Genomic DNA, 13,317 nt, shown 5'->3' with positions numbered 1-13,317 from the left:
ACAGATCTTGAAGTCGATGGCAATTTTTGCTGGCTCCTCTTTGCCCCCATTTCAAAAGTTCCAGAATTTTTGGTGGAATGGAAAGTGCCTTTTATTACACTTGGCTATTAATCAGTCTGATAATATTATGAAATTAACATGTATGGTCTTAATAATCTTCTGTGTCACTCTTTGCAGCATCTCAGTCTGTTACACTTTCAACAAGACAAGGGCTTGCGAGTCAAAAGACCATGATGACAAATGAACAGGCTATGGAGGTACTTAGCTTTACATACATGTGCATGTTCATTTTTAATGCTACCACTACATGTAACAATACAGGTAGAACAAACTTTAATTCCCATTGTGATCGCAAGCTCCTTTCTTTCGTCACATAGAATTGCATGGATCCATTATTTTCTCCAAAGAGGTTAATGGCGAAACTAAAAAAATGACACTTTCTTTCATTTAGGCTGTGTGATGGACTGAAATTTTTTTCGCAAAAAACCCCTCTAAAATTGAATGATTATTTGAGAGGTTTCTATGTACTTGTAACGAGATGAAGTTAATTTCTCATGCATGCATTATACAACCAGAAATGCAGCTCAACTGACTTTCTCTGAACACCTGGATGGCCCAGTTTTTCAAAGTATTGGATAAAGCCATCCACAGCATTATAAATCACTAATCATAAATCATCAGTTGTCCACTGTTGAGCAACCAGGCCCACAAGAGATTTGTAATGTACATGTAGAGAATGAAACTATTTCTTTTTAGTTTTGTAATTCAGTGTTACTCACATCTGTACAGTGCCTTTTGTTGCCATCGGAAGTGGTTCCAGAAGACATCATCAGCATAAAAGGCCAGCAGGTGGAGATAGCTTCTAAACAGTCTACTGCTCCTGTAAGCAGTACAGGATTTCCACTTCAAGAGTCAAACAAACAGTGGATTGATGTCAAACAGGATCGGGAGGCGAGTGTCATGTTTCTGGATTCATGGGAAGTAAAGGAAACAGAAAAAGAGAAGAAGGTATATATCACATTACTAAAAACTGGATCATTAGATAATGCAATTCAAGAGTTTTCATTGGAGCCATCATGGTTTATGAGCCATTATATTACAATATTGAAGTGTATCATTTTTTTTTAATTTTGGTAACTATGTACAAAACTGAATGAGTAAATTGAGTGAATATCTTGACGAAGAAACAAAGTGTACATTGTAGGCTTGTATTAGGAGACTAATTGAAAAGAACAACTCAGTATGCATGTATGAAATTATATGTACAACATTACTGCAGTTTTAATTGACTTACAGATTCATGTATTAAGGGTAGGCTGTTAAGCAAGAATTAACTCTTGATCAATGTTTCATTTCCTTCCATAGCCAGTCAAGACTCACAACATTCATCACTTCTGCACCATGCCCTCCAGAGTAGAGCTTCCTCCCCATCTTTGCAAGCTCACAAGAGATGAACATACACGGGATAAATTTTTCCAGGTCACAGGGAAGCAAGGTCCAGATGTTGACTTCAAGGTACATACTTTTTCGACAGTAAAATACATTTAATTAAATGGACTTTGTTTGAAGATTATGATGTAACTCAACTTATAGTGCATGTATGCTTATATATATGTGGGAAGAATGACATCTTAATGGTACAGTGTATAAAACAGTTGAAAGATCACTTGAGAGGGACAGGTTTAAACCATACATGTTTGTAGCTAGGGTAAACTGTTTTTGTCTAGTTTTTTACTCCCTAGCTCCACCCAGGTATACACTAATGGGTACTAACATTAATTTAACTGTAAGAGAAACCTACATTGTATCACTAAAAGGTCCCCATTAAGAAGATAAATGTAGCAATACTCTTACAGTACCACTTAGAGAACCATCAAACATGTTCTAAACTTGATTAAAATCATTTATATTTAGAACTAAAATGCTTTTTAACATGTTGGCATTTGCATTGGTATGTAGTAAAAGTAAAACAAATAACAAACTTAGGCAAATGTATTGATGAAAACTGAGTTTACAAAATTTGATGGGTTGGTGAAAAGGGACAACAAGTTGAATTCTTTTTGTCGACGAGTTTAAAATGCATTTTATGGTTCGCTTATCTCAGAGTGGTACTGCATGTAATCTCCAGCAATGTGAACCACTGGCCCAGGGCTACACTTACATGTGCTTAACCTTATCATAGATTATGACCCCATATGTCTACAAACATGTACATGTATACTTAACCTTTGATTTTTTATATTCTTAATGTTGTCTTGTAATGTATAAACAGAGTTTGGAAGAAGTGCCTGAAGTGAATGAAACAGAGGAAGGAGTGATTGAAGATGACAAGCCTACAGTCAAGCTGGCTGGGAAAAGTGAAGAGAGACGCTGGTCAGTTGTGGCTCAGAAGATTCTCATGGAAGCGTTAGTGGCTGGAGATTCAGACGAGACACTGAACAGGCTCAAGAAGGCTTCTGATAGCCTGGTGGGTTGAAGGAATATGATTGCACAGTTTGTACAGAATCAGTATCTAAGATTAATATTGGTAGCCACTAAGCTGTGTTCTATTGGAAATTCACAAATCTGATTGGTTCTCTCATTGTTTCCTATTATTTTGCTGATAGACAATGATCACGTGCTTGTTGCTCTTTAAGGTTACTTCCCACCTTCAGAGGCCAAAAAAATCGTTTTTTCTTTTATTTGACAAAATTTTAGTTCGTCATTTTATCTAGTGTTTCCAAAAGAAAAACATTAAAAATCTCAAAAAGTGGCCGAGTTATTTAGAAAAAACATATTTTCAAATAAAGTTAATAAACTAGGAAGGTGTCACAATCTTGCCAACAGGCGAGAACCCTGGGGAAATTTTCGCGGCAAACACTCATCGTTCGTATTTCATGTCATTTCCATATTTTTATTTACATCACGCACTTGACAAAAATTCCCACGTGGAAGCTCTTTACGCTAACTCCTATGGAAAAATCAAAAGCAGAAAAAAGGCCTTGGGTAAAGAAAACGAAAAAAACCGGCCCAAAGAAGAGAGAGAAAGCTCCATATTGTCAAGGAAAGAAAAAAAAACCTTGCTGAAAGCGACAAAGGCCCTTGGTTGGGCCAAATGCCTTCGACAATGTCGGTGTCTGCTGAAGATCCGGAGAGTTCGAATATCCTTGGAGCAAGTAGCTTAAAAATCAAAGTTAACGTCAGTGCAGGCTGCAAACAAGATTCTTCGTTGGAATCTGGCGGAAGTGATGAAGAAAATGAAACCTACCCAAGGGAACTCCTTTCAGCAATAAGGGTATTTCTTAAGCTGTGCGTCGATTCCTTAACGTCTTGTTTTTCAGCGGCACATTTTCTGCCTTTAACCTTTTTGGCGCGGGTTTTGCCTTTGCCTTTGCCTTTGGTGTCTTTGCCCATTATATAACATTGTCGTCCTGAATTGAACTCCACTGAGCGAGATTAAAAAAACATGTTGTAATGTGATGCTTTTCCCAGGAAATCTTGCTCTATTGTCATAGGCACTAGGAGGTCCTGTTGTTCCATTGGTTTGCGGTTTTATTAGGCATGATAGTCTCCGGGCATGGCGTGAGTTGTTTGCGAACCTTTACAAGCTAAAATCTCGCATTTGATTTTTGGAGGAATACATCCACTTTGAGCGAATTTATAGGGTATGCAGATTTGACGGATTTTTGTGAAACTTTGCCAGAACATTCCAGAGATAATGACAAACCAAAGTGTGTCGGGAAATTTGAATATTTAACACATTTTTCCCCGTGGCATCCATTTATGCAACACGTCTCGCATATTTTTAGCTACTCCAACTTTAGAAGTGGATATCTAGACAACCAATCAGAATATCGAAAAAGCCCGACACACTTTCATTGATTGATGCCTTGTGAATAAGACTGTGCAGCCATTTTGCTCGTACTGCGGAATCCGATACCTGATAAATTCAGTAGAAGAAGCCTCGGTCATTTCACACCTTACCGCCTCCTGACACTTCCTGAAAGAAAACATTGCTGAAATTGTTTTTTTTTTTTTCTAAAAGTACATTTATTAAGCTTTCTTATGATATTTAGTTTGTTGGGGTTTTATTGAAACTGGCGCGCGTACGATTTTTTTCCCGAAGGGCACCTGCGAAGGTGGGAAGTAACCTTAAACTGAAAATTATTGACTTTATATGCGGTTTACAATAATTGCAAAAAATTACAAAAATAATTTAACAATTTAATCTACAATTTTTTTTAATTTCTAAAAAAATGTAGATTTTGTGCTGTAATCCTTTTGAGTTTGTCTTAACTAAAGCAATAAGATTACTTGCTCTTGTTTTCTATGGATAATAGGCAACAAGGCTACACCTCGTTGACAATTTGTTCATTAACAAAACACAGGCTCATAATGTAATTGCTGATTATATGAACTGTACAATGTAGTATGTTTTGAAAAGACACCTGAAGAAACATCATCAAAATGAATTGCATACAATTAAGGATAAGAATTTTTAATCATTGAAAGAGTTTGCAAGTTCTTTTTCATGCTTTGGTCCACATCCTACGTAAATTATTATGTTTTTTCGTAATGGCTTTCCATTCACTGCTTTGGAAAGGCTTAACTGTAAATCAAATAACGAACAAACTGTACACTGACTTGACACATGCACTGAGTTTTCACTAGTTTCAAATTTTAAGTGACAACTAAAGATTGCTAATGATTATTGTTTGTAAGCTGTGTCTTTTTTGGTTTAGTTTTCAGCTGAACCAGGTGAATCTCTGGACATTGTTGGGGTCAAAGTGGAGCTAAAAGAGGATACTTCAAGGTCATGCCCTTGTACATGTAATTGCTTGTATGAAGTAAACATGTATTGAACCTTAGGACTACAGTTCAGTAATTTTTATTTTGTACAAGGGTTTTATTAACGGTGGGACACCTGGCAAATTGACTGTCTGTGAGGATGATTTTGCCCACCTGGCTTGACCATCTGGAAAAAACTTTTTCTTATTAAGAAGTTCTGTTCAAAAAGTTTTGCCTGGCTGAACCAGTTTCCCTCCTGCTGAAAACGTTAATGAAACCCTGATGTTATATATACATTGTGTTGCAGACTTTACTGGACTCCAGCTCCACCTAAAATGAACTTGGCCCCAGCAACCATCAAGTCGCAGCTTTATCCCGAGTACCATGGTGCGTCCTTGCTGCAGGAGAGCCTGGGAGCAGAACTGCACACAGTGACGGGACTAGACAGTGATGATAATGATGAAACAGAGGCTGACCTGGATGACGAAGACCTGAAGGCCAGGAACAGGTATGTACAGTACTCACTTGACAGTAAGGTTATTGATTTAGGTTAGAAAGGTTTTAACTAAGAACTAGGTATCCTGATTTTAATGAGTATTTTTTGATGGCCTGTGCAATGTACTTCTCAAAAGTAAGGACTACAAGTACACCGTATCACCTTGTCGCATGAAGCATATCATTCTCAGTTTTTTTCAAGATTCATCTTGTTTCTCTCTAGATGCATATGGTTTCCTGTTGGAAGCCATTTTAAAGTCTCATTATGTTGTCTTGAATATATCGGTAGGAAGCTAAACAGAAAATTGTCTGATTAGGCATTCTTCCATCTGGTACATGTACAACCTTTACTCTCAAAATCATATTTAGATTTAACACTATTAATTAAGCTCACAGTGGGGCTGTTTTACGTTTACCATCTATCCTGTTATGCACCATTTTCTTCAGTCCACACCTCCCCCCCCCCCCCCCCCATACTGTATCTGTATATCCATGTATAAATGTTCAAGCTCACATATAGTACATGACTTCACACTGGGACTGTTTTATGTTTACATTATCTATCCTGTTTTGCACCATTTTGTTCAGTCCAGTTACTCCCCCTCCCCCAATACTGTATCTGTACATGTACACATACATGTATAGATGTTCAAGCTCACACACATGACTTTGTTCCATGTATTTCCTTTTTTGTTTTGCAGAGTTCTCAGTCGAATGCATGAGTCCATGACTGATCTGAGAAAGCTTGTTGCTGAAACCCAAGTTCAAAGACCAAAAACTGATATAGGAGGCATAGTGGATGGTTTTGACCCACAGACAGACGGCCAAGAGGGACAAGGTAACATGACCTGACCTCATGTTCAGTGTCTTGACAAATTATTGTAGAAGTGACAATATCGTTTGTCCAATAAATATAAATAGAAGCTCTGAAAATGTTCATGTATATACATGAAGGCCAGAATCTATTTTTGGTAGCATAAACCCTGAGAAAATATTCAGTGCAATTTAGATATGTTTGCAACACTGTTCACTCTGTCCTATTCAAAGATTGTAAAAACAACACATCAGTGTCCAGTGCAGGAAAAAAACCCAAGTCGATTGCCCAGGGCAAGTAAATTTTGTTCTTGGGCAAGTGAAAATAGATATTTGGTGGTCCACTTGGCAAGTGAAATGAGCCTCAGTAGTCTTGTTAGTGATAATTTCTAATCAAAAACAATTTCAAAACTTAAGACTACAAAATGAGCAAAACAATGAGTTGAAAGTATGGATTAATTTAGTTGATAAGGCACAAACACTGCGTGTCTTTTGGGCAAGTATATTTTAGTGGGGGCAACTTAACTGAAAACTGAAATGTACTGGCCCACTGGGCAACTGGATTTCAAAATGTCTTTCCTGCCTTGGGTGTAGATAGCAACTTTTAAGATTTGCAGCATTGAACCATGCTATATTTCTGATGCACTTTCAAGACAAATGACGTTGGATAAACAATTGATCAATGTACAACAGTGTACAATAATCACATGTTTAAATTTTAAATACTTTTTTTTTAAGTTGCAAGTCCAACCAGATTTGTGTCAGTGCTTGACAAAAGAAGACAGGAGATTAAACAACAAGATAATGCAGAAGAAAGCAATGTTGAACTAGATGGAGGTATGGAAAGTACAGCTGCACAGAAAGACCAAGATGAAGGTGTCACCATCTTCAGGTATACTCCAATAAAAAAACTTTCCAGGAATCATGAGTCTTTTTTCCATTGACTGATACAGAAGAAAATTTAGTTGCACACATTTGAACACAGATCTTTCAAATCAGAGTCCTTGACCGGTTTCTTCAAATTGGTTCTTCCTTGACTGGGTTCTTCAATTTCAGTTTGATTTTGTAACTTTTCAGTGAGGATTTCTGTTTGTTTGTCCTTCAGTTTCTAGCTTGAGTAATCTCAAACCACACTAAACATAGAAAGGAAAAACATTTTTATACAAGAAAATTTAATACTTCGATTAACTTTTAATCATGGGTTAGCATTAACTGGTTTTTAAACAACTTGACTCAGAATGCTTAACCATTTTGCTACCGCACCTTCCTGCCTATCCTTTAGTCTTTGTTGGATAGACCTTTTTAGCTTGGGCAGTTCATCGTCTCTGATTACAGACCACATGATATTCTTTAGAGAATATTATTTTACACATCTAAAAAAATAATTAAGTATTCATTCATATACATGCGACCATTTGAAAATTTAAAAGTGTAAATTCCCAAGAGTATCATCACATGGTCTGAAATGGAGTGACAAACTGCCCAAGCTTTAAAGATCTATTTATGGTGAGTTTTGGCCAATCCTGTTAAGGCTTCTTTTCAATACCTCACTACTATTGCAATGACCCCATTTTAGGTCAGTGTCACATCCATCATTGTCACTTGGTGAAAAGGGTCTTATAGTCCCTGCAGGGTATGACATCAGCATGAATGAGGTAATGAGATAATACCTTGAAGTTACTGTAAGCTTATTAGTGTACAGTTACATGTATTAAATTGTTTTACAGTATGAATTAATTGTAATCAGTCAAAAGTCCTTTACAGAATTAAGTTAGCTATTAAGGGTTGAATTCTTCAATTATTTTTGTCAAATTGACAGTCATACTTTCTTGTTCAGTTGTTGCTTCACGTTGTTTGGAAAGACCAGTCAGAATATTGATGTTAACAAATATCTGTGAAAAGAAATAAAGGTAAAGGTAAAAGGTAAAGTCTGCATACGAGCCAAGTGGCCCATCAGGCCGGAGCTTATCCCGGTTTTTGTAGCATGAAGCGACTAGGAGTATTTCTACTCCCCCCTGGATGGGATGCTAGTCCATCGCAGGGTTACCTCCAGCATTAAGTTCGCCGGTACCCATTTATACACCTGGGTGGAGAGAGGCACTGTGGAAGTAAAGTGTCTTGCCCAAGAACACAACACAGTGTCCCCGGCCAGGGCTCGAACCCGGGCCACTCGATCTGGAGACGAGTGCACTAACCATGGGGCCACCACGCCTCCCATGAAAAGAAATAAAATTGTCCAGTAATACATGCAGGGTTCCAGATCAGTTTTCAAGGCAGGGTGTCTAAAAGGATTTCCAATGGATCAATTACCGCTGCTTCCACCAAATCAATTATAAATTTTCTGTTAATTTGTTGGGTCATCACATGTAGCTGATCTTGTGAGGTTTTTGACCTGAGAACCCTCACTTATCTGGAACACTGACATATATAATTATGTTATGTTAATGGTTAAGTCTAATATTTTTCAGTTGAATTACCAACGTGACCAGGTTGCTGCAATCAAAGATAAACAACAGGAGAAAGAACAAACTGATGATAGGGAACATTCTCAGGTACACTCCTGTACATGTATTTCACCCTGTAATTTACAGCTGACAAGTTAATATCTGTATACAGTCAAACCTCGATTATCCAGACTCGTTGGGACTGGAAGAAATAGTCCGAATAATCGAGGTACGGATAATCGAGGTTCGACTGTACTAATAAAGTTAAATATATATATTTTATTTTTTTAATAAGATTATTATTTAATTAGTATCTTACTTTGTTTCATATTCACTCAGGAAAAGCCTTTTTCAGTAACAACTGTGACATCACCAACAGAACACAGTACCATAATGGGTGAGATTGTCATGTCAAGGTTATTGTGAAATTTAGTTTACAGCTTACATCATACAAGTGTTAATATGATACGTGATAGAAAATTAATGACTTTTTGTGAAAGGAAGGGCTTCGTGCCTCATAAACTTTCAACTTAAAATAATTCATGAAGACTCTCTGTGGATCATTTTGTGGATCATTTTTAGTTGATGGTTGAGCTGATCAGTAATGCAAATGAAAGAGAACTCAAAGTTAATACGCTTTAGTTTGTTTCAGTCTGTTATCTCTTTTTGCATTTCTATTCCATATGTATTCCTGATGAGATGACAGTGTTCTGTATAATTAATTTTTTTGACAAAACTAGATTTAAAAATTACCATGATGATAACATTTTGTTTTTGTTAATTTGTCTTCCTGTTCGTGTTCTCAAGATTTTCAGGGGACGTCACATGAGTTTGATACTGACGAGGGGAGGACAGATGCTGGAGATAGCATGTCAATACAAACAGGCACAACTGTTCCTATAAGTCGTAGGTAAGTTATGTTGTTTGTTTGTTTTTTACTGTTGTTATTACTGTAGTTGTTATTATTTGAGTGGAAGTCTAGATGAAAGAGGGAAAGAAGTTGGGTTGAATTGATGATAAGATGTCGTGACGTGACATGACGTGACATGATCGGCAAGGCGTGACATTCAAGACAGTGTTTTAACGTTTTTCTGTATTGGTTCGATAATTTCATTAGGAGACATCCTCAAAGAAAGACAAGAAAAAAGACAAAAAAGGAGTTGGTATGTACATTTTTTATTTTTGCAAATTTTAAGATTAATCACAATTTTGGTTGATCATCTGGCCACTTACATGTAAATGTCTTACTTTACTCTGATCTCTCCATGGCGTTGAATGGCGAAATTGATTATAAATTAATTTTGTTTATGTCTTTGTTTATTTGTTTGCTTGTTTTGGTGGAAGCTTCTTACCTACAGCTCTTTTCATTTATCTTAGGAAAGAGAACAGGCAATAAGAGAATTCTTGAATCAACCAGCAAGGAAAATTTCAAGGTATGTTTCGAGCGCTACATGTACCTCCCTTGTGCTGCAAAGCATAACGACAAAACAATACAACTAAACACAAGCACAAACACAGAAAGAAGTTGTTACAGTTTCACGGGTTTTACTCCAACTTGTTCTGAGCCGGGAGTTTTTGTCATCTACTTGTGGTTTCGGAGACCAAGAGTTATGGTTCAAAATGTAAGGACTGTTGTTCATCTGGTGTGAGAAAGTTGATAATGTGTGAAGCAAAAGGATGACTAGGGACTTAGATGAATTGGCCATGTTCCCATTTGCTTTATTTCCTCAATGTAATCATGTCAGTGTTAATTATGTCTTGCAGACACAAGTCGTTCACGGATATAAGACACTTAGAGAGAGAAACGTTTTCGCAGAGGAGTGAAAGCATCAGCATCAGCACAAGGTACAATAAGAATGCAACAGTATAATAGATTGTCAGCACCGAGATTTCCCAATCGTGTATATTTTTCACTTGAAACTGCTTTCCGCAGGTCAGACCTGGAAAAAGCAAAAAGCCAACCAACATTGTTGGACTTTGACGAAATGATGAAAAACGAGTTTACAGGGTAGGCGCACTTATTAGAAACGTTTTCGTTAGTAAAAAAAACATTTTGTTTGTATTCTGTGGATTTTGCAGCATGGAAATGTTTTTTTTTTATTTGTTGGTGGGGGGAGCAGTTTTTGTGTGAGCTACAAGTGAATAAAATCTATTCTACAGGTCTGGTGAAGCACTGTTTGATGAAGTTCGTGAGCGTACTTGGTATGTGTGGTTCGATGAAGTTTATCCACCCACTCCTGCTATTCCTGAAATCAAATGTAAGTTGATATCAGACTCTCTAACAATTATTGCCAAATATTTCACCTGGTGAACTTTCACTTTGACGCTTTCCTCTTTAATTAACCTAAAGTCGTTGCGTTGCGTTGCGTTGGTCCAGGGAAAAAAATACGCATCGCAACGTAACGCAACGTAACGCAACGTAAAGCAACGTAACGCAACTTAGCGTAACGCAACGCAACGTGTGGCCTATCTAAGGTTACCACCTGGCCGGACATAAAACTCTGAAGCCAGAATAGATTTAAGGAACCGTCGAGTTAGGATCGTTTTGGCAGTCAAAATATTTTGCATTGCCTTAGTCAAAAGTGACTTGTTAACTGTTTTTAATTCGTGCTCTAGTTGATCTGCAGAGTTTGACTTCTCCCAGACCACACTCGCAAAGGTAAGACTGAATTAGTATAGCTGGTTTTCACTGTTACGCCATCAAAACTAAAAAGAATCTGGAATATGATAGATGAATGATATATACACAACCCCTCCAAGATTTAGGTCTGTGCGGTTTTTCATTCGCGCGTTATTCGAAGAAGTGTTCTTCTTGTGAAATAACAGTTCAGTTAGTAAAAACTTAAGCAATAACTCATTTTTTGACCCACGCGAGAGACTTCTCGGGTCGCCATTTTAATGTCATGCAACGCATAAACTTGGAAATTCAAACGTCTTCTATTACAAAACGAAGAACCCTTTAGTAAAACGTCAAGTTCTTAGAGGGTCTTACATGCGATGAAATCAAAACTTCAGAAGGATTGGTAATTTTTGATTTTGGAAAATGATGACGTCACATGAAAACCGGCCACAGGAAATCGTACATGACTGTAGACGTAGTAAATTTACACCAAGAGCGATAGTTGAAAATTGTCTCAAAATTGCACCAGCCTTTACGCGAGTGTAATGTGACAGAAGTTTTACTTGTACGACTGAAAAATATACGCACGCGCGCGTTAATTTGCGGCACTGCAGTGCAAATTAAAACTTCACGATAAATTGGCCAGCTCTCAGCCAATCACAATAAAGACATTTTCTCAGTCATACAGTAAAATATTCAGCAGTTAATTCAAGACTAACTGAAAAGCCTTAGTGTTACTAGTATAGCATAGCACGTGTGATTAAAGGTATCTTAGAGCGCAGTTTTGTTTCCACACAGCAAGTCCACAGCCGTTGTTATAGACAACGATATACTAGAAGACATCCAAGTGATCGAGCCTGAGATAAGAAGCTCAGACCGGGAGCTGTACAACGTAAGTGAAACTTTATCCATCTTGGCAAAAACTCTTATAAACATTTTTCATCTTGAGCCAAATTTATAAATCTACAAATGTTCTGTTTTGGTTTTGTTTGTACTATAGGCCCTTCAAGAGGAAGTTGAACGACTAACCGATTTGCTCGAAACTACACAGAAACCGGAGTCTACTGCTATCTTTTTATGCCGAAGAGGTGCTGTCTTACGCAAGGTAAATAACCAACTTTAGATCTTTTTTCATTATAAGAATATATTTTGTAACAATGTTGAGGCTGAAATTTGCCAAATTTTACGAATATTTTAAGAATAAACCCGAGGCTGAGATTTTGAAAAGAGTATGATTTTGTGTGTTGAAAATTTGTAAACACAATACAGTTATATGTTTTGAACTAAACCGTGAAAATTCTTCCTTTCTCTAAACAGCAAAACTAGGCACAAGTCATAACAGGGTTTATTACCTGCAGTCTGGCTTCAAAATTACTTCAACGCCAGCAAAGTCAATAAATCATAAATGCCATATGCTATAATTTAAGAATATTCACACGTACGAATATTTTAAGCCTAAAATCGGTAGAAAAATAATAAATTTTAGCCTAGGCCAGAAAAACAACAGCCTGCGAACGCAGACGTATTTTCGGCTGTCACTTGGTTCCTTTCGGCGGAACCAAGTGACAGCCGAAAATGCGTCTGCGTTTGCAGGCTAGAAAAACTATATTCGTATCAAAAAAGAGTATACAGCTCAAATCCGCAGTAATCATGGCGTTGCAACTTCCGTGACTTTCAGAACTGACTGTTTAATGCGATGCCACTTACTGCCTTAAGAAACGTCGGGTTCCACGTGGGTCGTCGTTGTTATATAAGTTGTGTTCTATTTGTACAGTCTTAGTGGTTCTAATTTGAATGGGGCTTTCTTTTCATCTGCAGCTCGGATATTTGAAGAGGGCGTGGGATGACTTAAACAGGTGAGAGGAGAACGGGAATGAATTCACAGCTCATGTAAAACACAAGTAACAGGGATCTATAGTATTTTGCTGATACACGCGTGTTGTTCTGGTCTTGTCTCCCTTTCTTCCTCCGTGGCATTCAACAATCATATTATGAGCCCGAGTTGGAGGAGCGGTGGCCTCATGGTTAGTGCGCTCGACTCCGGAGCGAGCGGTTCAGGTCTGAGCCCTGGCCGAGGGCATTGTGTTGTTTTCTTGGATAAGACACTTAACTCTCACAGTGTCTCTCTCCACCCAAGGTGTATGAATGGATACCGGCCATATTAATAGTGGGGGTAAC

The 13,317-nt window shown here is 37.6% G+C and overlaps 1 protein-coding gene across 1 annotated transcript in view; it reads left to right on the top strand.

Annotated features, from left to right (window-relative positions):
- LOC110055244 (uncharacterized) overlaps positions 1-13,317 on the top strand; it is a 36,363-nt gene that overhangs the window by 6,436 nt on the left and 16,610 nt on the right. The window contains exons 4-24 of the mRNA XM_089288900.1: positions 178-257; positions 790-1,008; positions 1,366-1,515; positions 2,273-2,467; positions 4,722-4,792; positions 5,075-5,275; positions 5,964-6,100; positions 6,814-6,967; positions 7,652-7,730; positions 8,544-8,627; positions 8,859-8,916; positions 9,327-9,429; positions 9,637-9,682; positions 9,897-9,952; positions 10,284-10,364; positions 10,453-10,527; positions 10,680-10,777; positions 11,136-11,178; positions 11,938-12,031; positions 12,140-12,244; positions 12,958-12,995. Coding sequence (XP_089145026.1) covers positions 178-257; positions 790-1,008; positions 1,366-1,515; positions 2,273-2,467; positions 4,722-4,792; positions 5,075-5,275; positions 5,964-6,100; positions 6,814-6,967; positions 7,652-7,730; positions 8,544-8,627; positions 8,859-8,916; positions 9,327-9,429; positions 9,637-9,682; positions 9,897-9,952; positions 10,284-10,364; positions 10,453-10,527; positions 10,680-10,777; positions 11,136-11,178; positions 11,938-12,031; positions 12,140-12,244; positions 12,958-12,995 — 2,167 coding nt within the window. The remainder of the gene's footprint in view (positions 1-177; positions 258-789; positions 1,009-1,365; positions 1,516-2,272; positions 2,468-4,721; positions 4,793-5,074; positions 5,276-5,963; positions 6,101-6,813; positions 6,968-7,651; positions 7,731-8,543; positions 8,628-8,858; positions 8,917-9,326; positions 9,430-9,636; positions 9,683-9,896; positions 9,953-10,283; positions 10,365-10,452; positions 10,528-10,679; positions 10,778-11,135; positions 11,179-11,937; positions 12,032-12,139; positions 12,245-12,957; positions 12,996-13,317) is intronic.

The sequence above is a fragment of the Orbicella faveolata genome, unplaced genomic scaffold, assembly GCF_042242905.1.
Source record: "Orbicella faveolata isolate gen_17 unplaced genomic scaffold, um_ofav_v1 contig_2, whole genome shotgun sequence".
In the NCBI taxonomy this organism is placed as follows: Eukaryota; Metazoa; Cnidaria; class Anthozoa; order Scleractinia; family Merulinidae; genus Orbicella; species Orbicella faveolata.
The sequence above is the reverse complement of the archived record's forward strand: the minus strand, read 5'-3'. Positions and strand labels throughout refer to the sequence as shown.